Here is a 24,133-nt window from a genome sequence, read left to right as displayed (position 1 = left end):
GAGATCTGCGAGGCTCCTGATTTGTGCGAGCATTGTACGCGTCGCGTCACCCTCGAGTCAGTGCCTTCTGTACTGACACGCCTTTGTTTCTTAGTTTCGAAGAATCAGAACCTTCTGCTCTGATTCATTTCGGTCCCCGTGGATCAGAGACTTCTTCTTTGATCCACTTGGTCCGCAATAGTACTTAACATATGCGAACGAGTGAGTGTGTAGGTGTGTGCTAGCTAGCTGGCGAGCGTGTGTGTTAGTTTATAAGTCGTCGTTGTAAGAAAGGGAGCCATAGCGAATTCCAGCTTCGTTCTGACTTCCTTTCGGGTCTCTAAAGCAGCAACCTCCTCGCGGTGAGACCCGGGCAATCGGTATCATCCTCGGTTTAGGAAATATTGAGAATTACAATGAATTTCTAGATCGAGGATGATACCGAGCAAATAGCTGCAAACTTTGTATTGTAACAAGTATGTATTGTAAAAGTGTGTGAATTTATACTATAAGTCGGGGCTCTGAATAATGTTTCGTTCGAAAATTGTTGAAATTGGTATTCCTCCGATTGGAGGTCCCTCAGGGGCTCGCTTGCGGGTGGGGCCCGCAAGTGAGTACGGGGTGTAGCGTCCCCGAGGTACCCGAGGCGCTTGTAGGTTGTTAGGGTTCTTAATTTAAGTTTGTTAAACTTTGTTTCATCCATTCTCTCAAAAATTGCACTCGTGTGCGGGTTAGTTTGGCACTCGTGTGCTGGTTAGTGTGGCACTCGTGTGCGGGTTAGTTTGGCACTCGTGTGCTGGTTAGTGTGGCACACGTGTGCTGGTTAGTTTGGCACTCGTGTGCTGGTCTTAGGTTTCCTAATTTGACTTGTCACCTATTTTGTATTCGTACTAACTAGAATTCAATCTTTTCAGATTCATTACAGATATTATCATCCGCCGTGGGATTTTCATCCGCCGTGGGATTCGTCTTAGTTATTAAGTGCGTGCGAGTTAGTTGATATGTGTGTGTGTGTGTGGCTTAGTTTAATATTCTTAACCTCTTGCCGTACTTTAACGGGTCTAGCTTTTACTAAAGATTTTTCTTAAGAATGAACATTATTTTATTCTTCCAATTTCGTCTAAACTTCTCTTCTTTTCACTACAATATTTACTTGTTCAATGAAATGTAGTCTCACAGTAATTAGACATTTTCTTCTCCTTCTGAGAAATAATTATAATCGGTATATTTCTAGTCATTATAAATTTAAAGAAAATGGTGCGGCAAGGGGTTAAGTTCCCTCAGGGGCCCCCGACCCACGGGAGCGCCCGTGGGGGGCACGGGGGGTAGCGTCCCCGAGGTACCCGATTCGCTAATTTCGCATATGTCGAGTAGTATTGCCTTAGCATTACTTTTTCGCGTCTCGTTTTTGACTCCGCCACAGCAGAAAGCTGTGGTGGCCTTGCTTGCACAAACTCTTGGGTAAGTCCGGACACGTCTCGTTGTTCGACGAGTGACCATGCGGCATGGTGATTCGAACGCGGACCCTCCTGCTGGGGAGGCTCTCGCTTCGCGTATTCGCAATGTAAGACGTCCTTAGCTCTCTTTTGGGGGCGGGGCGCAGGGCGATCCGACTCATTGTAGGATGATCCAACTTTGGATCATTATTCCTCATGTGAAAACGGCGAGCATCGAGATCTGCGAGGCTCCTGATTTGTGCGAGCATTGTACGCGTCGCGTCACCCTCGAGTCAGTGCCTTCTGTACTGACACGCCTTTGTTTCTTAGTTTCGAAGAATCAGAACCTTCTGCTCTGATTCATTTCGGTCCCCGTGGATCAGAGACTTTTTCTTTGATCCACTTTGGTCCGCAATAGTACTTGGCATATGCGGATGAGTGCGTGTGTGGGAGTATGTGATAGCTAGCTAGCGAGCGAGTGTATTAGTTTATAAGTCGTCGTTGTAAGAAAGGAAGTCATAGCGAATTCCGGCTTCGTTCTGACTCCCTTTCGGGTCTCTAAAGCAGCAACCTCCTCGCGGTGAGACCCGGGCAATCGGTATTATCCTCGGTTCAGGAAATATTGAGAATTGCAATGAATTTCTGGATCGAGGATGATACCGAGCAAATAGCTGCAAACTTTGTATTGTAACGAAGTTTGTATTGTAAAAGTGTATGAGTTTATATTATAAGTCAGAGCACTGAAGAATGTTTCGTTCGAAAAGTGTTGAAATTGTAATTCCTCCGATCGGTGGTCCCTCAGGGGCTCGCTTGCGGGAGGGGCCCGTGGGCGAGTACGGGGGGTAGCGTCCCCGAGGTACCCGAGGCGCTTGTGGGTTGCTAAGTTTCTTAATTTATGTTTGCTGAATTTCGTTTTCTCCATATTCACAAAATTTGCACTCGTGTGCGGGTTAGTTTGGCACTCGTGTGCTGGTTAGTGTGGCACTCGTGTGCTGGTTAGCTTGGCACTCGTGTTCTGGTTAGCTTGGCACTCGTGTGCTGGTTAGTGTGGCACTCGTGTGCTGGTCAGTGTGGCACTCGTGTGCTGGTCTTAGGTTTCCTATTTCGACTTGAATTCAGACTAACTTTAATTCAATGGTTTCAGGTTCATTACAGACATTATCATCCGCCGAGAGATGCGTCTTAGTCCCTCACGGACTCGCTTGCAGGAGGTGCCCTTAATTTAGGGTTCTTAATTTAAGTTTGCGGAATTTTGTTTTCTCCATTATCGCAAAAATTGCACTCGTGTGCGGGTTAGCTTGGCACTCCTGTGCTGGTCTTAGGTTTTCTATTTTATCCTGACACCCTTTTTACATTCAATCTAAAACTATTCTCAATCATTTCAGGTACATTACAGAGACTTTCATCCGCCAAGGGATTATCATCCGCCGAGGGATTATCATCTGCCGATGGATTATCATCCACCGTAGGATGCGTTTTAGTTAATAAGTACGTGCGTCTTAGTTTAGGATCTTTAACCTCTTGCCGTACTTTATTGAGTCTAACTTTTAATAAAGATTTATGTTAAGTATTATTACTTTCTTTCAACTTCGTCTAAATTTCTCTAGCCATAGCGAATTCCGTCTTCGTTCTGACTCCCTTTCGGGTCTCTAAAGCAGCAACCTCCTCGCGGTGAGACTCGGGCAATCGGTATCATCCTCGGTTCAGAAAGTCTTGCGAATTGCAATAAATTTCTGATCGAGGATGATACCGAGCTAATAGCTGCAAGTTTTAAATTCTTTTTGATATCGATATTTTCTAAGCATGAATGATGTTATTGTGCTACGTACCTTGATAATTTATAGGAATTTATTTTTGTTCCTTATTCTTCTTCTACATTTGTTCACGAGATGGTCGCTTCGTCATTGCGAACATAAAGCAATGATGGGTGCAGCGAACGCTGCAACGGGAATCAAGAAACGTAGGCCTCGAGGTATCGATGTTTACTGAAAATTCATTGTTTATTGATAAGATTGTCGCCCGTGGAATGGTGAACAATTGGTTAGATAAAAAGAACAATTCTTTGGTAGGTCCTGTAGCACGTTTTATGCATTATTTCAGAAATTGCTTATTAAAATTCTCCAGTCTTTCGTAAAAGTCCCTAGTCGCCCCGAAGAATTATTTTGGAAATTTTTGAAGAGTTACGAAGATGCATTTAAAAACAATTACTGATCAACAATGGGCAATTAAAGAGCAATTGTTCAAGTCATCGCACATTGAGTTAGTGCAATTTTTGGAGTATTTATGCCAATTGATTTCTGGCAGCCATGAACGACACGTGCTCCTAGTTCCTTATATGTTTATTTATTGAAAATTAATTATTTATTGATAGAATTGTCGCCCGCGGAAGGGTGAGCTATTGATTAGATGAAAAGAACAATTCTTTGGTAGGTCATTCAGCATGTTTTATGCATTATTTCAGATTTTTCGTATTTTTAAAAGTTCCTAGCCTCTCATGAAAATCACTAGGCGTCTCGAAAAGTTTTTTGGAAATTTCTGAAAAACTACGAAGGAGCAATTAAAAGCAATTACAGATCAACAATGGATAATTAAGGAGCAATGTTTTGAGCTATATTTTATTAATATTGGTTAATATGGTAAGTCGGCTTCACATAGGTTCCATTCATACCTAATTTGTTCATCTCTATGCCTCGTGCATGAACATGTATATTTAAATTTACATTTCTTCCGGGACCGTCTAAAGCCAGGAAAAAGTTTGATAGTTCTTTAAAAGAAAAAATTGAATCGAAGTAGGAAGAATACTTGTGTCCATTCTTTTCCATTCTACGTAGTTGAATAAATATATTCGTTTACAGTTTCCGAGGAACTTTATTACGAAACGTTCGTTAACATGGTACGATAACGTCAAAGTGATCAAATAACCTTTATTTGAATTTGATTCGATTTAAAATTCTTTCCCTCTTCTAGACGAATATTATGGAAGAAATACAAATGCTTTTCAAAAGTGAGGTAGACAAATATAAACAAGTTCAAAAAGGTAGTTTATTCTCTTTTTATATATAATTGATATATTAACATTTTACATTGATATATTGTATGTCATGAACTCTAAAATAATAATTAATGAAGTGCCTGTTACATATAGATTCTGTTTTTATCAGATTACCACAAAGCATTGAGTCAAAGGCAGCAGTTGGATGGCCAGTTAAATGAAAATATCGCAGTTAAGAAAGAGTTAGATCTTTTAAAAACAGAGAACGATGTTTTCAAGCTGATAGGACCAGTTCTAATAAAACAGGATTTGGAAGAAGCTAAACAAAATGTTTCCAAGCGTATGGAATATATTTCTTCCGAACTGTAAGCAGACTTATATAAGAAAGTCATACGAATAAGAGATCCAGAAATATACTAAACATTCTTTTAATTAAAATTTAGGAAACGAGTGGAAGAATTAATTGTAACTTTAGATAAAAAGCAAGATACTCACCGGGAAGCCTTAGAGAAATATGATCAAATGTTCCAAGCTCATGTGAAAGCAGCATTCAGTCAACCAAAGGCATAACATTCTGCATAAGCTGTTAAAAAATTACAGTGTTATCTCTTGTTATGTCAATATTATGTAATGAGAAAAGACATGTAATTACAAAATAGCACCATCTTTATTTCTGAATCGGATAAAAAATCAAGACAAACTGCTTGATTACAAGATGAATTATTCCTAAAAAATTACAATTTCATACATTTTATTTATGTATTTGTATGTCTTTCGCATTTAAAATATAAGAAATAAATTAATAGTTATAACATTGAAACGGGTTTTCTTTATTAAACATTAAAATAAGATACTTTTTATTTAACGTGACACATGTATAATTATAAGTGCTGTAGATCAAATCGTAGATGACTTATAATAATCACATAACCTATATGATTACATGTATGCATATGTAAAGAATATTTGACTATACAAATACTAAATCTAATTACCAAATTATGTAAACATAATATAGTGAAACAAAAATATTGTAACATTTGTTGCATTGTGTGTTAAGAAAACATGTCATTTTATTGGTTATATTAAATATGGCGGCACATTTGTCATCTCAAAGCTACGCCTAGAGTCGAAGATCGTGATTGTATTTTGAATCTAGAAATACAATACAATTCACTCTAATAAAGTTATTTGTTTGTAATTTTTAATCAAGATAGCGACAATGTTGTTGACATTAAAACCAGATCATAAAAAACATGTTTTGCTTCTTACAGATCATGCACCTCAAGGTATGTGTAATTACTGATGTTTATCGCTGATTTTATTTGCGTTCAAACAACTCGAATTAATTTGTTTTTACAGTTCTACAGGATTTTTGTAAATTGGCCTTGGATTATCTACAAAAGGGACCAAATATTAAATTATATAATGCAGCTGCCCGTTCGTAAAATGAAAAATAGATTGTCTTGATCTTTCCAAGGAAATTTCTTTGAGTTTGACATGTATTACTGTTTCAGAGAAATTGGAAGTTGAAGTGAATGTAATTAAAAATTCAGTGGAAGGACTTGTTAATTTATTATTAGAAAGTTGTAGATATAAAGTAATACTATATTCAATATGGTTGTATATATTGCATTCTTTCAAAATAATAATCTTTATCATATTGCTTCGCAGTTAAGCCCTGAGGACTTCAGAGATTCTGTAATTGCTTTGGGATTTTCAGAGGATCAAGAAACAATTTTAAGCAAACTATACAATGTTAAAAGAGATGAAATATCAGGTATACTCACAAATATTGGATTTAAATTGCCTGAGTATCATGATATGGAATGGAGATTTGAAGTTCAGGTTGGTTATTAATATATTTCCTAGAATTGTTGTTAAAGCAACTATTAATATTTAATTAAACCTGATATACATACTTTTTTACAGCTCGCATCAAGATCATTATTAAAGCAAGTAGCACCTCTAATAACAGTGGATTTATCCATTAAGAATTCAGACAAAGATGAGAGTATCGAGCATGTGTTGCTTCAAACAGATCCCAATAATTTGTTACATATTACGCAAGAGTTAGAAGAGGCTCTTCGAGAAGGACGTAGTCAACATATTCGAAGACTTTCAAGAGTGATCAAATGATGTTGATCGTGTAATTATGTTTTACAAAATAAATTATACAAAATGCTATCAAGGAATTTTAATCCATTTTAAATTCTACATCACATTAATGCATTGTGTGTGCATTTCTCATTTAAGTTAATTATATACATTTATAGGCATACGTAATAATTCCTGCTGATCAGATTATTCTAAATTCTAGCTGACAGTACTTTTTACGTATTGGTCCGTACTACTACTTCTACAAGTGATATAAATGCTTTTAATAGACGTGTACATGATTTCATTTGAATATTTTATTGGATGACTTTATTGGATCTGATGTTTCAGAACAGGTATAAGAGAAGCACGAGACTTGCATAGCTGCAGTTGTGTGCGATCAGTTCAATTGTGAATAAGGAATAAAGTTTACAAAATTGTTAATGTGTAAATTTAAGTATTACTCATTGTGATTTTTTCTCATACAATCTTATTACATTATTTGCTTACAAGTATGAACTCTAGTGTGAATATTACTAACTAGTTGCATTTTTCGTATATACGCATTTAAAGTTACGTATGCATATTTTTAAGATATGGAGCTAACTGCATTAACGGATATTTACAATGGAACTACCCCTTTATCGATGGGAGTTTTACCTTCACCAAATTTTACCCTAACAACCACTCTCGGACCACAGTTTGCAAGACAGATAATGCGGTTCAGTAATCAAACAGTCGTTAGTAAAATACCTGACGAAATGATTCACTTAATCGACGCATATTGGTAATCATTAGAATTTCATTTGATATATTGGAGTATTTCATTTTCATCTTACTTTATTTTTAATACAGGTACCAATTTCCGCCATTAAATCCAATATGGCATAAAATTTTAGGCCTAGTTATGATCTTATTGGGGATTATAGGGTGGAGTGGTAATGCTGTAGTTGTTTATATATTTCTATTGACGCCGTCCTTAAGAACACCTAGCAATATACTTGTAGTAAATTTGGCTTTTTCCGATTTCATTATGATGGGTTTTATGTGCCCTCCTATGGTGATCTGTTGTTTCTATGAAACATGGATTCTCGGTGAGAATAAACGGTGCAAAAGAATTCCATACAAACAGTTGTTGATATTAAAGTATTATTTCTTTAATCAGGAAACTTAATGTGCGACATTTATGCAATGGTTGGTTCATTATGCGGATGTGCATCTATTTGGACAATGACAGCTATTGCTCTAGACAGATATAACGTTATAGTGAAGGTATAAAAACAAAGTATAGGTATACATAGATACTGTTAGTTATAAGTAAAGATAAGTTCTAACAAAATTAAATATTTTTAGGGTATGTCTGGAACCCCTCTTACTATAAAAAAAGCGGTACTCCAGATATTTTTTATATGGACATTTGGTCTACTATGGGCGATTTTACCTATGGTGGGGTGGAATAGGTAACACATAAACTAGAAAATTGTAATATCTTCGCGTACGCTTAACACAAAATATCTGTTAATTAGGTATGTCCCAGAGGGTAATTTGACTGCCTGCGGAACAGACTACCTCACGTTAGAATGGTCCTCGAAGTCGTACATATTAGTTTACTCGATGTTTGTCTACTATACACCGTTGTTCACTATTATATACAGCTACTACTTTATCGTAGCGGTAAATACTTCGGAATCACATTGCCAAACATTTTCTATGGTGTCTTTTAATTATACATATATTGCGTTTACTCAAACAGGCTGTAGCGGCACACGAGAAAGGAATGAGAGAGCAAGCAAAGAAGATGAACGTTGCATCTCTAAGATCCGGAGACCAATCGGGTCCCAGTGCTGAAGCAAAATTGGCAAAGGTGCTGTAACTTCTCTGCACGTTTCACTAATGCAATTAAAAAATCTTACCGCAAATGTTTGTTGTGAAATTTCTTGTAGGTAGCGTTGATAACAATTTCGTTATGGTTTATGGCATGGACACCCTATCTCGTTATCAACTATATTGGAATATTCAATCGCAACTTGATCTCACCACTGTTTACTATATGGGGATCTCTGTTTGCGAAAGCAAATGCGATATACAACCCAATCGTTTATGGAATCAGGTACGTGTTTTGATGTACTCCACCTTTGGGAACAAGTTAGAGTCATTCATAGTCTGTCGCTGTGCACCCATTCCTAACGTTCATATAAAAAAATTCGAGTACTGACTAGAAAATTTACTCTGCAGCCATCCAAAGTACAGAGCGGCGTTGAAAGAGAAGTTACCATTCTTTGTATGTGGAAAAACCGAAGAACTCAATCCTCCTGCTGGAGCCGACAGTAAGTCGGAGGTTTCAAAAACTTAAAACAGTCGGGGACTGTATTCTCGTGTACAGATATCCGCACTTCTAAACTAAACGTAATCGCTACGATTGCAAGAAAAGAAGAATACATTGTCCGTTGCTTGCATAATTTATTCGCATTTATATTTATAAAATTAAGGTACAGATACGACGCTCTCATTGTATCTCACGTTAGTGTGATACGTGCTTACTAAACTAGTAAACATAGAGCTGGCGCCAGTTATACCAAAGTGACCATGTATATTGCTGCGGAATAAATTTTACAAAATTAAAATCGCAACCCATGATTCAACGCTGCGCGATTCGCATTGTGGTGCAAATGGGAATCGTTGATTGCTTCCATCGATCATGAGAGGATTCGAAGTTTGCTCGATTTATTGCCGCATTTTGGAACAATTCCGTGTACTGAGTACTCGCGTCGCAAGAATGTATATGGTTGTCCCGATGATGTTAGGTGTGTCCCTCTTCCTCCTTCTCGCGTTCCCTGTGTTCGAAGCGCGTCCCCCTCGTAATTTGTACAAAAATATTTCTCAACGCGACAACCGATGCTAGTATTTACAATTTCGTGTCTGTAATGATAACATTAGCGTCGTCTTCAATTTCCTAGCGGTTCGTTAATCATGGACCGATCGATCGTGAGCTTTGATTGGTACGGCACGAGTTCGAATTAAAACACGTGGGATCTCACGAGATGTTTTGCGCAGTGGCATGATGGTTTTACGCGTTCGCCTTTTCGTTTTCAGTAACGGTGGTGGTACCGGAAACGGTGGAGGTCGCGTCCACTGGTAATGGTTCGTTCGCGCATGCCAATGATGGGAACCTCTCGAAGAGCGCAGCTCGGTATTTCGGATGACTGGAATAGGAGAAACATCGAAAAGTCAGGGACCAAGTTCAAAAACGTATTGCACTCGAGAAATGTAGATGTACCTGATTCCGTAGACGATCGGATTATAGACAGCGTTGGCCTTGGCGAACACAGCGCCCCAGATGCTGAACAACGGACTAATGTTGATCAGGTTGAAGATACCACCGGCGTTGATCACTAGGTACGGTGTCCAGGCCATGAACCACAAGGAAATCGTCATCAGAGCGACCTGAAAGCAATCGTGTGTCTCCGTATGCGATAGCTTATCCCATAAACGAGTATCCGTACCTTCGCTAATTTACATTCGGCACTGGTGTTCTGGTTCTCCGATGATCGCAGAGAGGCGACGTTCATCTTCTTCGCTTGTTCGCGCATGTTTTTCTCGTGGGCGCAGACTGCTTGGATGATAAACCAGTAGCTGTAGCAGATGAGTCCGAGCGGGCAGAAGTATACCCAGATACCGTATACCATGAGATAGGAGGAGGACGATATGTCTCTGTTCAAGTAATCGGTGCCGCAAGCGGTCATGTTACCCTCGGGAACGTATCTGAGGGAAGAAAGCGTGTTTAAAGGGCGAGTTCGATTTTAGGAGATGCGTTGAGGTATTACCGGTTCCAGCCGAACATGGGCGCGAGGGTCCAAAGCAGTGCGAACGTCCATATAGCCATTATACGGGCAAGTGCTCCGTTGATGGACAGTGGTTTACCAGCTAAACCCTTTACGATCACGTTGTATCTGTCAAATGCGATCATGGTCATAGTCCAAATGGAGCAAAATCCGAAAAAGGACCCCGCCATCGCGTAAATTTCGCAAAATAGAGGTCCGAGTACCCATGTCTCGTAGTAGCAATTGACTACCTGTCGGCACAGAAATGAAGAAATTCCGTTACTCATTAGTGGTACTTATACTTACTATGTAGTGGTACCTATGGTACTACTTAGTGGTACTTATACATAAGTATGGTACCATAAGTATGGTACCACGGTACCATAGTTTCGCCTGTTACTGTGTTCCCATATCTGGACGTTATTCGTCCACTCATTTACCATGGGCGGCGACATGACCACCATCATGCAGAAGTCGCTGATGGCCAAGTTGATGACAAACAGGTTGCTCGGTGTACGAAGGCTCTTCGTCGTGAGGAAGATGTAGATAACCATACCATTCCCAGTTAGGGAGATGAAACCAAGCACCCCGATTACGAAGCCGAGAAGCCCGTGCCACATCGGGTTCAACGGCGGGAATTGATACCAGTGGGGGTCGACCATGTGCAGCATTTCCGGCGGCACCTTGTCCACCACCGTCATGTTGCCGAACCTGGAGCCACTGGAGGCCTGGGCTCCCCATGAGTAGCCATCGAAGCTGGGTCCCGAAATAGTCATTTTAAAATCTGAAATCAACAAATCTCCGTTACCCTGTTCTATCACTTCTACCGTTGGGTCGCTCTTATCGTCCACCGATCCACTACCCTCGCCTCGTTTCGATCTATTACACGCGAAAACCAAGACCGAGCGGAATCCCAGCGAATTTTGCAAGCAGAGATACCATGGAATCGCACTCTTTTAGATTATGGTTCTTGTCGCGCCGTCCGAGAAGATCGGGGAGAAACCGGAAACGGACCGTTGTAGTTGCGACGGCTCACCTTATCGCTACTTGGATAAAAACGTGCTGAAACGAACTAATCCAAGAGCACGTTTGGGGTTGATATTGACCGGACTACACGATCGTGGAGAACAGAAGGATATATATTGTTGGGTCCACTGTCGGATGAGGCTCGTGTCAGCGTCGTTCGACTGCCGTTTAAATACGAACTGGCGGGATGGCCCGACCCTGTCATATGTACCCTTGTGTCTCGTTTCCTATATGTTGCCGCGATCTAAGTCGGCAAACAGTCTTAAGACGATCTTTATTAAGTTAACGAGGATTTAAGAATACCTTGGCGTATCCTCAGTCCCGCACACAGAAACCTTAGAAGGCTAAAATAGGAATCGAACACGTCCAAGATCACCCCCCATCCTTTGATTCTGTTACATTTGTACAGGCGTCACTTCACCGATCTATCGTTTGTGACAGTCTTTGTCTTCGCGCGTTCGCTCGTTCGAACTTATTCCGTGAAACACAATCGCGTATCCGATTTGATCTTTCCTCTGCTTTCTGTGTATAAAACCTTAAAGATGTTAATACGTAAACGAAGATACGCTCGAGATTTCGGCGTCTCCGTAAGTTCTATTCGGGTTTAAACTTTAATATGGTTTCGTGCTGTAAGGAGCTTATTAGCATTCAACGCGTGTTTTCCTTATTCAGTCCTCTTTGATCTTTCGATAATAAGCAGCAACGTCGGGCTAAAGTTACATCGAATAATGTCGAAATGCTTGCAACGAGGCGATGGTAATAGTAATTCGTTCTTTATTTATAACAATGTCCGATAACTGTTGCTCTTATTCGATAACAGGGGAGGTAAAATGTAAAACGGGACGTTAAAGCTGTGTTAATGTATTGTTCTATCGTAATCTTGTTCTTTAATCTATTTTAATTTTATTTAATAACAATATCCGATAACCGTTGCTCTTATTCGATAACAGGGGTGGTAAAATGTGAAATGGGACGTTAAAGCTGTGTTAATGTATTGTTCTATTGTAATCTTCTTCTTAATCTATTTTAATTTTATTTAATAACAATATCCGATAACTGTTGCTCTTATTCGATAACAGGGGAGGTAAAATGTGAAATGGGACGTTAAAGCTGTGTTAATGTATTGTTCTATCGTAATCTTGTTCTTAATCTATTTTAATTTTATTTTATTCGAATCTTATCATTTCTAATTCCATAGTTTCTAATTAACATTTTATCGTTTGCGAATTTAGTTTTAATTTTACGACTAATTCGTTAAGAATTTTAACGTTATTATTTAATCAATGAAAAAATACAAACAATAAGTCTGAAGCTCGCTTTGGGGCTCAGAATGATTTCTCTTTATAGTGTATCTTAACAGAACTTGGGCTTCCGCATATTCTCGATCGATCTATTTTCTTAGGAAAAAATTATTATTAAATAATTTTTATTTATATTATTGAATATATTTATTATTAATTATATATTATTAATATATTTATTATATTTATTATTTATATTATTGAAAAATTTATTTTATTTATATTATTGAATAGCTTCAAACTCTGGTCATTTCGCAAATGACCAAATGTCATTTTGCAAGTGATTTTTCACGAATTACTTGGACAGTGTAGAACGTAGAAATGAATTAAAAATATTAATGAGATAGTTGATATGTGTTATGTAGCTTTAAATAAAAATCTTATGGTATTTATATCTCATAAGACCAAGATGCATGCAATGGTGCATTCATCAAATATTAGTACTAATGTCATTCTTATACTTGTATAGGCTTCGTGTGGCCTAAGATTTTAAATAAACTCGATTCATTTTAATCGATGATCAAACAGGTATGTAAAGGAAAGATACGGAGAATTCAAAAATTTGTAAATTACGGAAGAATAAAATTGAGTGACTTCACATCCGCCAACATCTACTTTTAAAATCTGAAAACAACGCCACACGACGTAGTGGCAGAACGCTGAAACTGGTAGATAATTTTACCGACATTTTGTTATGTTGTTCCAAATTGGTGGCGCTGAATGAACGTCTCAATTCTGAGTCATTGGCATATCTTCTCGTGCTAACTTTATGAAGAGTCTCTACTCTCTAGTCTCTAGTCTTTGCCTTTCAAATGTTGCTTGTTTGCCGCTGTTTAAAGTGTCGTGCTGTGCGACTGTTTTGAGCAAAAAACACAGATTCGAAGCAAATTACTGTAGTATAACACAATTGAAAAGTCATTTTCGTGATTCTCACTAAACTTGGTAAGTTTTAATTATATAAGTTTTACTTTAAATGGGAATTGTACACGAACGCCGAATGATGCCATCGGAACGGTATTGTGATTAATGTCCACAAGGCCTCCATTATTTCCTGTCGTAGCATCAGTTTTACAACACTAATCTAGAAGTATATATTTTACCAGCTTTTGAACAATTTATGTGATGACATAAAAAATAAACTACTACATCAGTAGCTCAATAATTTCCAATATGCTTCGATATATTTATATTTCTTAACCCTCACTCGATCGATTTCGGGTCACCGGTGATCCATGTTCGGATTATAAGACAGACGCTCGTGTAATCGTACGCATTTCGTTTACGTTTGCCTTCTTTCTTTCTTTACTATACGCATCATTATTACCTTTCTTGCTATAAGCATCATTAGATACTGGTTTAGGTTAAAAGAATAAATTTCATATGTATAGACAATATAGGTAAAAGTAAAAAATAACCTGATATAGGTAAAAAATTATTTTACATTGGCTCGTTGAGTTCTTGTCAAAAATTAATTAACTGTTTTGTTTTTACAGGTAGATATGGTGCGTGGTGGCCGAGGTGGTATGATAAGAGGAGGACGAGGAGGAATAGGACGCGGAATGGGATTTCCCAGGAAACAATTTCTTCCTCGTCTTCCATTCGACTATACCCTATGTGAAGCTGCTTTCCCAAGAGTTAAACCTGCGCCGGATGAAAATGATGTTCTAATGATCTTTCTGAAGAAAAGTGGAGACATGTTTCCTACAGCAAAGGAGCAGACATCCATTCTAAATCTTGTGACTAAGCTACAAAGTGTACTTGATAATTTAATCGTTGCTCCAGGCAGCTTCGAAGCTTGTGTATGTGTCTTATCATTATAATATTCATTCTGAATAAGAGAGTGTTTACTTATTTGCTTATTTTACTTATTTGTGTTTACAGCAACTGGAGGAAGTAAGACAAGTAGGAAGCTTCAAGAAAGGAACAATGATCAAGGGTCACAACGTTGCTGATATTGTAGTGATTTTGAAGACACTGCCCACCAAAACAGCAGTAGAAAAGCTTGGTACCAAAGTCAATAATGACCTGAAGGCAGCACATCCAAAGGAAGTGTTCAGACTGACTCAAACAGAGCGCGGTTTTGATATCGCTAATAACGAAGCATCCGTGCGTGTATTGATCACCACGTTGCATCAGAATCTTCGCAAATTGGAGTCTGATCAGCATCTAGATGTTAAAATATGCCAGGGTCACCTAGCAGCAATTAGACATTCCCGTTGGTTTGAAGAAAATGCTCACCATTCCAGTATCAAACTTCTAATTAGACTACTCAGAGATTTGAGAAGTAGATTCGAGGGTCTAGAGCCATTGTCCCCTTGGATGTTGGTTTTACTGGCACACAATGCGATTATGAATAATCCTAGTCGACAAGCATTGCCAATAAATCAGGCGTACAAGAGGGTACTTCAATTGCTTGCCTCTGGACTTTTCCTTCCAGGTTCTGCTGGTGAGATCTCTTGTTGTTTAATTATCATAATCATTATATTATATTTTATGAATACTGATTCAATCTTATTTAGGTATTTCTGATCCATGCGAGGGCGGTAATATACGAGTACACACGGCCATGACCTTAGAGCAACAAGATCAGGTGTGTCTCACGGCTCAAACACTATTGCGTGTGTTGGCTCATGGTGGTTGCAGACCTCTTCTAGAAGGTGCCAATATACTCGCCGCGGAAATGAGTGTATGGGCAGGCGGTGTGGTTGCTAGTCCCTTGGAAAAGGCATACGAACCTCCAACGGAGCAAGAACAGCAAGAAGACATGGATGAAAGCAACGAGGAAATGATAACAGAGAGTGCTTAATCTCTAATTTAACATAGCCGTAATTATCCCTCGAGAAGTCTTGTTATGATACAGACAGGAATGCAGCACTATTTTCTACAATGATGGTTTATTCATAATCTTCTTATCTGATACAAAAGATAATGTATTCAGTATTGCATACGAATTTACTAATTCACGAACTTTCTATGAACAGTAATCTAATTAGTGCAGATGCGTTGACTCCGTGTAATTTTGTGTGGTATTGTACGTAACGATTAGAGGCCTGTGTGACAGTCTTAACCAACTTTATGCCTGGAATAAAACTCAAATTATGTCTATATAGAATTCTTACAGAGTATACACTACGAGTATTTCCGACGCCTCGAATCCATCCATGTACAATATAATTGAGTAACTTTCTTGTAATTTTTGTTAATATCTCATCGTTGTCTGAGAGTAACAAAGTTGTATCAAGCAGCGTGTACCTGCTTGTCGACAGTGCTGGACACGACGAATAATCAAAATTTTAAATCATAACAGCCTTTTCTTGATCCTATCGTGAGCAAGGATCGTTCTCCGGGGTTCTACTGACGCGAGCGCAGTTAACAAATGTGCTGCCGTTGCCGGATCGAACCGGCACCTTGAACAGTTTCCCTTGAGGCATGCACACGCAAACTTTATATTCGTGGCTAGGATTCTGTAAAAACAATGGCGCGACTGGAATATTGTCCACATCAATGGAAATACCGTCAGCAGCGTCTAGAATGATGCTACCGTTGACGCTCTTCAACAAAATGTCTGTATCAGCGCTCCAAACGATGTCCTTGCTTTCCATCGTAGCGCCTTCAGCGCCATGCATGGAAATCTGATCGTCGGAGCTCACCGTCAGGCTCTCGTTAACCGGCGACGTGATTCTGTATGTCTCTGCGATCTTCACATCAATTTTCTTGACGCCCGCCGGCAAACTGAAGTTGGGGAAGTCGGTGGTGAAGTAGATAGCTCCGGTTCTAGGGTCCTTGATCTCAAAGGACTCGACCTGAGACCAGGCGGTACCATTTGGTAGGATTGTTACTTTTGTACTGGGTTCGTCGTGGACTCTACGGTCGTGCACTTTAATTTGGACACCGCCCTCATCTCCGGAAACCTCCATTGGCTCGTCCCCATAGCCTTGACAAACCTCCGACTGTAGGCACACCTGTAAATCGGCACAGAGTTACCATATTTCTCTACAGTTTATTGCTTGATCTGACCTGTTGATCTGGTGATAATTTTTTATGTTCTTTTCTGACTGATCTACTTTATTTTTCTCCATTGAATTGTATTCTATCTGACATCTGTAATTGCATTTTCAGTTTTTCTTCGTAACGTCATGTTCCCATTCCTACGATCTTGCAGTGCAGCGAAGGCAACACAGAAACAAGTTAGCAACGAGAAATCAACGAACAAGGACGCAGAGGAAACTGCAACCATTTTACTAACATAATTATCATCAGTCAACAGGTCAATGTATAGCTTTCTTTAGTTAACGCCAACTGACACTGTCCAAGTCAGTTTTCCCATAAAATTTCACGAGATTCTCGTCAGGTATTACTTCCATTGCCTCCATTCCCTGACTAATTCGCAGAACGGCTATCACGGTGATGTTGAGGAAGAGATTGCAGAGGCCAATTATCGCCAGGACCAGTGTCAACGTCCACAGGCAGTAACGTCGCTTCGTTGGCTTCTCGTTGGAAGTCGACATCACGAGGGAAGAACCAGTCATCGTCCGGTTCACGTTCTCAGAACTGAAATCACAGAGTATTCACGATCATTGCCAAAAATAGCCCGTGCGCAGTTCGTTAAGAGATCCTTAACTGCGAATTATAATTATTAATCTATAATATATAATTAATTTAATCTATAGAATAATATATATAATTAATTTAATCTATAGAATAATATATATAATTAATTTAATCTATAGAACTCTTGGAATTTTTCGTCAGACGTGACTCTCACCTTGCTCTGACACTATTGCAATTGTTCTGCTGGATGTAGCCCTTGATCAGAGGTCCATCGCTGTTCGACAAGTTATCCTCAGCCTTCGATATCGAGCCAGTGTCATTGCCACATGCATCGAGGAGGACGGACATTGAACTATCGTACTGCGTGTACAGAGAAAATCACAGACAAATCTTCCAAAAATTTGACTATCGAGCTTGTTCTTGTATATCAAGACACTCTATATAAAGGATCAGTTATCAGTCATTGCTACGTAAATAAACAATATTTTTCTGTGTCTAGTGTTTCCATGGGCCTGTGGAAATAAATATAATTGTAAATAATCTTTTGTTACTTTCCACAATTCGCTGTAAGTGTCGCGATTAATAATGTTACAAATTGTGTAGGGTGTTTGAGTGTCCTGGCATATTAGGGTTTACTTCTTTCGGGAAACTGAAATGCGCGGATGACGTTTGTCCGCGGACTCTCGGCAGGAAATTCTTACCCCAGCCAGAATCGCTGCCGTAATACTGGACGAAAACGAAAATAGAGCGGCGATAGTTCGCTCCTGTACGAACGCACGAGCCGTGTCACGAAAACTAGGTGAAATCCGCCGGCCGGCGCTTGCGCGTCCAGGGATCGATGCTTGGGATTTCGGGGGACTTCGTTCGAATTTTTATACATGCTCCTCTGTTAATTTTTACTGAAAATCACAGATTCGGACATGTTCAGGCATACATTGTCACCCCCCCCCCCCCACTAACATGGTGCTACATAAAGCGTTGATATATCAGAAGACAACTTAGTTTATAATTGTAGAGGAAAAATTTCAAGGTTCATACATGAGTCACAAATACTGAACGTATTAATTACGTGATTCGTTTACTTGTAAATATGCAAGTAAATATGCAAGTCATACTTCCTTGGAGACTATGGAGTTTACTTGATTCTGAAATAACAAGTCGACGTGGTAAAAATCATATAAATATAAAATCATATAAAATTGTACTGATGCTATATAGTGCGATAGCATGGTCGTGTCAATTCTGCTCGTAACTAGTCAATACGCAGGAGTGGTTCGGAAGAACGGTGAACCACCGACGAATATTTAACAAAGTATTATAAATCACACTTCGTCGCCAATCTCTTTTGAATTATCGCGTCACACTGACTCTGGCCAAATAGTCTTCTCTATCCAGGGCACATAGTGGGAGACCCGGGCGTATACACCAGGAATGGCGCTACCACAAAGTCCTCCGAAGCTTGTTACGCCGAGAATGCTGTACATGCAGTTGTAATCCGGGTTCAGGATCACCAGAGGTCCACCACTGTCGCCCTGTACAGAAAAGGGCAGCAAAACGTTCAGTTAAAATCTCGGACATTCGAGAAGTCTCGCTGGTTATTAAAATAATTAAATTATTTGTTTGCTATTTGATGGGTTACGAATATTAATTTCTGAACGGACGAGCATCTGAATACGTAAGAAGTGATCTTCTTATGAAAATAGCTCAGATCAGAAACCAGGAAATTCTAATTGTTAGTCTCTAGCAGAGATTCCGATCGAGTTTTCCTGTTGCTGATCGGACCGTAGATAATCAGTATGCCGCAGAAGAAGCATATTGTTCGACAAAGAATATTGCTTACTTGGCAAGTATCTTTTCCAGGTTCACCGGCGCAGATTTGCCAGTTATCTATCACGCCACGTGGAACTACCCTGTCGTCGCGAACACTTCGGTTACATCGGTCGTTGTCTACCAAATTGATAGTGACTTTCAGCAAGTCGTTCGAGCCGTTCTCATCGCCTGGAAAACAAGGAGAAAGATATAAAAATAATATATAAAAAGATAAAAAAAATAATATATATAATATAATAACAATTAACATATAATATCGAACATATTAACATATTAATTTTTTAAAACTGGATTACACGACTTGGATGTGTTTTAATTGTTAAAGCAACTAATTTACAGTGCAATGACTAAAATACTTTGTTTAAATTTTGTTATTATCGGAACGAAGATTTTTTTCTGGGCTTTACCCGTTGTCCAGTCAACTTACCCCTTTAACATCCCCAAGAAATTCAAGTCATTTCGTACAATTTCTAACGAGTTATCAGTGGACTGCAGATTTTATGCATTTACGATAAAAATGAGTAAATGAAATAAAAATTTGTGAATAGATTAAACGAATGTAAAAATATTAATCTACTTGTTTTTACTTGTTACGATCATTAAAGAATGCATAACATTTTTCTACTCGTCTTTCGTTTCTTAAAATTGATACTGTTTTTATACAGTATAAAGATTCACGTTTTAATTATTATATTTCACAAAATTATTCGAACACATACGCGAGCCACGATGGATCTCGAATTACAATAAATTCTCCCCAATTTTCCTTCAGCTTGTGAACAAAAATGGACAATTTGGGAAGAGGAGAGACGATTATTTTTAAGCCTTGCACCTCGTTTTCATAATCGTCGACAATCGGAAACAATAAAAATGAGGCTTGAACAATCGCGTCTCCTTTTCCCAAATTTTTGTTTAGAAGCCGAAGAAAAATTATGAAAAATTAACTATAGTCACAGAAATGTCAGCGCTGCATTACAGTGTAGCACAATTATTTTGAATTTTTAACCATGGAACATACCCCAATCGACCTTGCCCCAACCGACCGCTGTCGCTACTTTCTCGTTGGCAGTGTCCGGCACAAAATATGGCAAACAGAGTGGTCTCACCCACGCGTCGAAGGTCACAGGCGACTTTAATTTTAACAGCCCAATATCGTGATACATGGCGGGCCTTTTGTAGTCGGGGTGCCTGAGCCTCTCGATTATTTTAACTTGCTGAGGTTTCGCCTTGTCGTCGGTTCTTTCGAGATTCATGTCGCCCACCCGCACCCAAGTCGGTGGTCCCCTGTGGAGAGTTTGCGAAAATGAATGAAAGAGAACGCGTGAACTGGCATGAAATTGACAGTAATGTAATGCAATGTTTATTTAACGCGTGCCAGAGTTTCGAGCGCCCTATTACACACGAGAAGAAGAAGAACATCATCGGATTCGTACCATTCCACGCTGTAGAAGCAATGCGCCGCGCTGAGCACGTATCTCTCGGATATCAAACTGCCTCCGCAGCTGAAAATAACACCTTCAGGACCATCGAATCCTATAGCTGCCATATGCGGAAATTCCTTAGGATCGGCCTTTTTACCGCCGACGATTAATTTCCTCGACTTGATCGCGCAAACCGATACATTTACAGCCTGCGAATCCACTGACAATAGCGGCGGTATTACCAGTTGGTACACGGCTCTCGAGTACTCCTCGCATTCTGTTTAGAATCGATACAATAAGTAGATTGCGTGTATTGTTTGCAGTTTAACCCCTTAACTTGTACGCTCGAGTTAATTCGAGCGCGCTAAACAGGCCAAACTGTGCACACTCGAGATAATTCGAGCGGCGTCGTATTTTATGCTGCTATAATTTCTCACACTCGAATATAATCGAGAATTGAAAATAACAATGTGAAAGCAAAGAAAAGAAAATCGTTTTATTGATATTTATCATTTACCTGGGATTGTAAGCTATAACACTTATTTATTCAAGAATAAAATATAGCCTTTTTCCATGGAACAAAAAAAAGCGCAGTATATCAAAATTCTCCACCAAAAGAAAAGTTGAATCAGGGGCGGTAACAAATGGAAACCTTTGAGAATGTGGATTTGGTTCGATATTGCTTATCTACTTTCAATCAACGGCTATATCTTCTTCTGTTGTTCTAACAATGTTCTAAATTGTGTTTTTTTACATTAAAAAAAAAATTGATTTTTTTTGGCCGGTTTTTTTCAAAAAAACTGTGCGTTAAGGGGTTAATGGCTACTGATCGTGCAAATGTTCGCAAGAATTAAGTTTTGTCAACGACTGCTCACTTGATCTTGATATGCTTTTGGCAGAGAGCGGTTCAGAACCTCCGGTCACCGCTGTTGCTTCCGTAGTGGTTGTAGTTGTCGTGGGTTGCACAGTGGATGGACAGCACACCAGTTGTTGGAAGCCGATGAACCCGCATACTGCGACCGGAGGATTTCCCTTCAACAATTCATCATAGACCGATGGACACTGCTCAAGTCTCTTGCATTTTCCAGGTCCACTGTCCACGGTACAGTCATCATCTGAATGGGTAATTTACTTTTATGAATATCACGGGTAAATATAGGAAGGTCACGAGACCATTTTCTAGTCCAGTACAATGTCCAAACGTTATCAGTATCTGATTAAAATCGAAATAAATTTGTGAAAACTTGCTACTAGAAAGTTCCTACTTTGTGCATAATCATGAAGCCAGGAAATTAATTGTTTATTGCGACCTTATCCAATATCTTTAAGTAATCCCAGGTCAAGGATTTCGAAAATTGTTATTAATTGTTTAATAAGGCACAATATTTGATCGAGAATATAAATTAATTGTTTATTGTGACCTTATCCAATATTTTTAAGTAATCTCAGGTCAAGGATTTCGAAAATTGTTATTAATTGTTTAATAAGGCACAATATTTGATCGAGAATATAAATTAATTGTTTATTGTGACCTTATCCAATATCTTTAAGCAATCCCAGGTCAAGGATTTCGAAAATTGTTATTAATTGTTTAATAAGGCACAACATTTGATCGAGAATATAAATTAATTGTTTATTGCGACCTTATCCAATATCTTTAAGCAATCCCAGGTCAAGGATTTCGAAAATTGTTATTAATTGTTTAATAAGGCACAACATTTGATCGAGAATATAAATTAATTGTTTATTGTGACCTTATCCAATATCTCTAAGTAATCTCAGGTCAAGGATTTCGAAAATTGTTATTAATTGTTTAATAAGGCACAATATTTGATCGAGAATATAAATTAATTGTTTATTGTGACCTTATCCAATATCTTTAAGCAATCCCAGGTCAAGGATTTCGAAAATTGTTATTAATTGTTTAATAGGGCACAACATTTGATCGAGAATATAATGGGAAAGTAGCTGAAAGTTTATACTACATTCTCTGATAGCAAACATTTAGAAATGATTACAGGATACTGAATTATGAATGACCTAGTGAAAGATTCCATTGTCTATTTTTCTCTTTCCTCAAAGATTGCAAAAAGATCGACTTTGTCGGATACCCCCATCCTCATCATACGTCACTAATCAATAACAGAGAATTAGAAGTTTGGCAAAAATGTTGGTGGCACGAGAGCCAGCATTTCTTATTTGCTAGCACAATGTACCTATCACTATAAGTAAAGAAAATCACAATCGTAGCATTTCTCTCATTGTCGCACATCGTCTTTGTCTTTGTCTTACACATGGGAAATATATGGAAAATTAGTTCACGAATTCTCCACCGTAGAGACACCATAGTCGCGTCAATCATAGTGAGTAACGACCCCCCCCCCCATTTGAATTTTTAAATTTTAAAAATAGAAAGCGATGTAATCAGCAAGTAGTTCGGACAATTTATATTCCTGGATTCATGGACTAATACATTGACACAAATATTTGAAAACTCAACCGTTAATCCCAGATATTCATAATTAAAATTGACGAATGCCAATACCGGCTGTCGATTTGATTAACATTTTCACAGCTTTTTGTAGTAGTTTTTCCAATGGGATGTTGTCAGGTCTTAGATAATGCTTCGAAAGTATAAAATATACTAGGACTTTTACTTTCAGGAATAGATTAAACAATAAGAGATTTCTGGAAATACTTAAAGGATTAAGGACACTGAAGGAACTAAAGATGTTTAAGGAATTATATCATAAACAGAATAGTCAAATAATTAAGAGACTGAACCGAAACAATTAATCATGCTCCGACAATAGAAGAATCCTTTTTACCTTCGTATCCCTGGCCTTGGATCGACGAAACGGCTAAAAGGAGCGTAAAAAGCAGAGATGACAACACTACCGGCAAGAAAGACGACGGGAACGTCATTCTTGGGAATTCTGACGCGCTAATTGCGATCTTAGTTGACCACGATGACACTGCTTCGCGACTTCTCTGACTTGAAGCTTTTGTATACCCCACCGTCATCTGCTCTTGAGGATCTGTGTCTGGAGTGGGAGGAGGAAACTTGGATGCAGGGAAGAACCCACTATTCCTTATGGTATCATTCGGTGAACAGGTTTTACTGGTCTAGGCACAAAAACGAGAATCCCGCAAGTGATTGATTCTACCACTTTACAGACTTTTGCAAACGCTTTACATGCTGGAAATTCGTTTTTTGTGCCGATATGAAGTAAAGTAATTGTAGTTCAGTTTAAACAACCTGAAAAATGTAACACAATTAATTTGGACCTTTTTGTGTGGCATTTCTATACTAAAGAAGTCTTCTGAAGTTCGAATTCGTACTGAAATTAAATTTCGTCAAATTGTTGTTCTATATTGTACTATTACACTATCACTTTTAGTCCAGGATCATGTTTTGAACGATTTTACAAATTACTATTGCGTTCGAAGTAGATCGAGGAAATAAACCGTCTCTAATCATTTACACATTGTTTAATTAATTGATTTACTGCTGAATAAACTAGGTCTGCTTTGAATAAATAAGGAAAACTAATTTGCAACGTTCAGTTAAATAATCGCTGATACGGTATATAAACGATTTCCTTATACGAATAATTAGATGATTCATATCACGATCGTACGTACATATTTTCCATTAGTCTTGTTTAAAGTTCAGCGC

General features: G+C 38.6%; 8 protein-coding genes across 10 annotated transcripts in view; 4 read left to right on the top strand and 4 right to left on the bottom strand.

Annotated features, from left to right (window-relative positions):
• The window catches only part of noi (splicing factor 3a subunit 3 noi), a 32,985-nt gene extending 29,598 nt beyond the window's left edge, over positions 1 to 3,387 (bottom strand). The window contains exon 1 of the mRNA XM_033485750.2: positions 3,245 to 3,387. The gene's annotated coding sequence lies outside the window, so the exon portion shown is untranslated. The remainder of the gene's footprint in view (positions 1 to 3,244) is intronic.
• Positions 3,388 to 4,100: 713 nt separating this feature from the next.
• Positions 4,101 to 5,227, top strand: Pfdn6 (prefoldin 6). Its single transcript, XM_033485760.2, has 4 exons — positions 4,101 to 4,308; positions 4,383 to 4,452; positions 4,577 to 4,772; positions 4,851 to 5,227. The coding sequence occupies exons 1-4, from the start codon at positions 4,306 to 4,308 to the stop codon at positions 4,975 to 4,977; spliced, it is 396 nt and encodes a 131-aa protein (XP_033341651.2). The 5' UTR covers positions 4,101 to 4,305; the 3' UTR covers positions 4,978 to 5,227.
• An 86-nt stretch (positions 5,228 to 5,313) lies between these two features.
• Positions 5,314 to 7,019, top strand: LOC143260584 (COMM domain-containing protein 2-like). 2 transcript variants are annotated; one of them, XM_076526561.1, is made up of 6 exons: positions 5,314 to 5,696; positions 5,770 to 5,847; positions 5,925 to 6,007; positions 6,082 to 6,255; positions 6,340 to 6,556; positions 6,856 to 7,019. In XM_076526561.1, the coding sequence occupies exons 1-5, from the start codon at positions 5,630 to 5,632 to the stop codon at positions 6,544 to 6,546; spliced, it is 609 nt and encodes a 202-aa protein (XP_076382676.1). In that variant the 5' UTR covers positions 5,314 to 5,629; the 3' UTR covers positions 6,547 to 6,556; positions 6,856 to 7,019. The 2 variants fall into 2 exon arrangements, with proteins under 2 accessions (XP_076382676.1, XP_076382675.1); XM_076526560.1 differs by lacking the exon at positions 6,856 to 7,019 and having other exon boundaries at positions 5,316 to 5,696; positions 6,340 to 6,602.
• LOC117229330 (rhodopsin) lies at positions 6,887 to 9,128 on the top strand. Its single transcript, XM_033485754.2, has 9 exons — positions 6,887 to 7,016; positions 7,099 to 7,291; positions 7,360 to 7,598; positions 7,670 to 7,776; positions 7,858 to 7,964; positions 8,031 to 8,178; positions 8,258 to 8,368; positions 8,448 to 8,614; positions 8,740 to 9,128. Exons 2-9 carry the CDS (start codon positions 7,101 to 7,103, stop codon positions 8,855 to 8,857), a joined length of 1,188 nt encoding a protein of 395 aa, XP_033341645.2. The 5' UTR covers positions 6,887 to 7,016; positions 7,099 to 7,100; the 3' UTR covers positions 8,858 to 9,128.
• On the bottom strand, positions 8,945 to 11,541 carry Lop1 (long wavelength sensitive opsin 1). The gene is made up of 6 exons (XM_033485757.2): positions 11,362 to 11,541; positions 10,766 to 11,109; positions 10,329 to 10,576; positions 10,008 to 10,266; positions 9,782 to 9,948; positions 8,945 to 9,707 (listed from the first exon to the last, which is right to left on the bottom strand). The coding sequence occupies exons 2-6, from the start codon at positions 11,099 to 11,101 to the stop codon at positions 9,572 to 9,574; spliced, it is 1,146 nt and encodes a 381-aa protein (XP_033341648.2). The 5' UTR covers positions 11,102 to 11,109; positions 11,362 to 11,541; the 3' UTR covers positions 8,945 to 9,571.
• Positions 11,542 to 13,421: 1,880 nt separating this feature from the next.
• On the top strand, positions 13,422 to 15,764 carry LOC117229329 (interleukin enhancer-binding factor 2 homolog). Its single transcript, XM_033485753.2, has 4 exons — positions 13,422 to 13,594; positions 14,146 to 14,451; positions 14,534 to 15,098; positions 15,172 to 15,764. The coding sequence occupies exons 2-4, from the start codon at positions 14,152 to 14,154 to the stop codon at positions 15,456 to 15,458; spliced, it is 1,152 nt and encodes a 383-aa protein (XP_033341644.1). The 5' UTR covers positions 13,422 to 13,594; positions 14,146 to 14,151; the 3' UTR covers positions 15,459 to 15,764.
• On the bottom strand, positions 15,528 to 18,111 carry Scgbeta (sarcoglycan beta). 2 transcript variants are annotated; one of them, XR_004492522.2, is made up of 4 exons: positions 17,418 to 18,111; positions 16,957 to 17,203; positions 15,905 to 16,614; positions 15,528 to 15,731 (listed from the first exon to the last, which is right to left on the bottom strand). XR_004492522.2 is itself a non-coding variant. In XM_033485758.2 (4 exons), exons 2-4 carry the CDS (start codon positions 17,549 to 17,551, stop codon positions 15,973 to 15,975), a joined length of 1,023 nt encoding a protein of 340 aa, XP_033341649.1. In that variant the 5' UTR covers positions 17,552 to 17,563; positions 17,905 to 18,111; the 3' UTR covers positions 15,528 to 15,972. The 2 variants fall into 2 exon arrangements, 1 of the variants encoding a protein (XP_033341649.1); XM_033485758.2 differs by having other exon boundaries at positions 15,528 to 16,614; positions 17,418 to 17,563; positions 17,905 to 18,111.
• Positions 18,112 to 18,318: 207 nt separating this feature from the next.
• Positions 18,319 to 23,448, bottom strand: LOC117229328 (venom protease). Its single transcript, XM_033485751.2, has 6 exons — positions 23,283 to 23,448; positions 21,330 to 21,569; positions 20,467 to 20,731; positions 20,052 to 20,317; positions 19,044 to 19,201; positions 18,319 to 18,735 (listed from the first exon to the last, which is right to left on the bottom strand). Exons 1-6 carry the CDS (start codon positions 23,377 to 23,379, stop codon positions 18,562 to 18,564), a joined length of 1,200 nt encoding a protein of 399 aa, XP_033341642.2. The 5' UTR covers positions 23,380 to 23,448; the 3' UTR covers positions 18,319 to 18,561.
• Positions 23,449 to 24,133: the final 685 nt, after the last annotated feature.

Source organism: Megalopta genalis, chromosome 15, assembly GCF_051020955.1.
Source record: "Megalopta genalis isolate 19385.01 chromosome 15, iyMegGena1_principal, whole genome shotgun sequence".
Lineage (NCBI taxonomy): Eukaryota > Metazoa > Arthropoda > Insecta > Hymenoptera > Halictidae > Megalopta > Megalopta genalis.
Note: the sequence above shows the minus strand (reverse complement) of the source record. Positions and strands in the feature narration are given on the sequence as shown.

Coding starts and splice junctions, on each gene's coding strand:
- Pfdn6 (XM_033485760.2), top strand. Junction 4,453..4,576: donor ATATAAACAAGTTCAAAAAG/GTAGTTTATTCT, acceptor TGTTTTTATCAG/ATTACCACAAAGCATTGAGT. Junction 4,773..4,850: donor GAATATATTTCTTCCGAACT/GTAAGCAGACTT, acceptor ATTAAAATTTAG/GAAACGAGTGGAAGAATTAA.
- LOC143260584 (XM_076526561.1), top strand. CDS start 5,630: ATGTTGTTGACATTAAAACCAGATCATAAAAAACATGTTTTGCTTCTT. Junction 5,848..5,924: donor ATTATATAATGCAGCTGCCC/GTTCGTAAAATG, acceptor TTACTGTTTCAG/AGAAATTGGAAGTTGAAGTG. Junction 6,256..6,339: donor AATGGAGATTTGAAGTTCAG/GTTGGTTATTAA, acceptor ACTTTTTTACAG/CTCGCATCAAGATCATTATT.
- LOC117229330 (XM_033485754.2), top strand. CDS start 7,101: ATGGAGCTAACTGCATTAACGGATATTTACAATGGAACTACCCCTTTA. Junction 7,777..7,857: donor GATATAACGTTATAGTGAAG/GTATAAAAACAA, acceptor AAATATTTTTAG/GGTATGTCTGGAACCCCTCT. Junction 8,369..8,447: donor CTGAAGCAAAATTGGCAAAG/GTGCTGTAACTT, acceptor AATTTCTTGTAG/GTAGCGTTGATAACAATTTC.
- Lop1 (XM_033485757.2), bottom strand. CDS start 11,101: ATGACTATTTCGGGACCCAGCTTCGATGGCTACTCATGGGGAGCCCAG. Junction 10,577..10,765: donor TGGTCATGTCGCCGCCCATG/GTAAATGAGTGG, acceptor CTGTGCCGACAG/GTAGTCAATTGCTACTACGA. Junction 9,708..9,781: donor CCGATCGTCTACGGAATCAG/GTACATCTACAT, acceptor CTCCTATTCCAG/TCATCCGAAATACCGAGCTG.
- LOC117229329 (XM_033485753.2), top strand. CDS start 14,152: ATGGTGCGTGGTGGCCGAGGTGGTATGATAAGAGGAGGACGAGGAGGA. Junction 14,452..14,533: donor CAGGCAGCTTCGAAGCTTGT/GTATGTGTCTTA, acceptor TTGTGTTTACAG/CAACTGGAGGAAGTAAGACA. Junction 15,099..15,171: donor TTTCCTTCCAGGTTCTGCTG/GTGAGATCTCTT, acceptor AATCTTATTTAG/GTATTTCTGATCCATGCGAG.
- Scgbeta (XM_033485758.2), bottom strand. CDS start 17,551: ATGTCCGTCCTCCTCGATGCATGTGGCAATGACACTGGCTCGATATCG. Junction 17,204..17,417: donor TGCAATAGTGTCAGAGCAAG/GTGAGAGTCACG, acceptor CTGTGATTTCAG/TTCTGAGAACGTGAACCGGA. Junction 16,615..16,956: donor GGAAAACTGACTTGGACAGT/GTCAGTTGGCGT, acceptor GCCGATTTACAG/GTGTGCCTACAGTCGGAGGT.
- LOC117229328 (XM_033485751.2), bottom strand. CDS start 23,379: ATGACGTTCCCGTCGTCTTTCTTGCCGGTAGTGTTGTCATCTCTGCTT. Junction 20,318..20,466: donor TGCTTCTACAGCGTGGAATG/GTACGAATCCGA, acceptor AACTCTCCACAG/GGGACCACCGACTTGGGTGC. Junction 19,202..20,051: donor TTGGGGCAAGGTCGATTGGG/GTATGTTCCATG, acceptor CTTGTTTTCCAG/GCGATGAGAACGGCTCGAAC.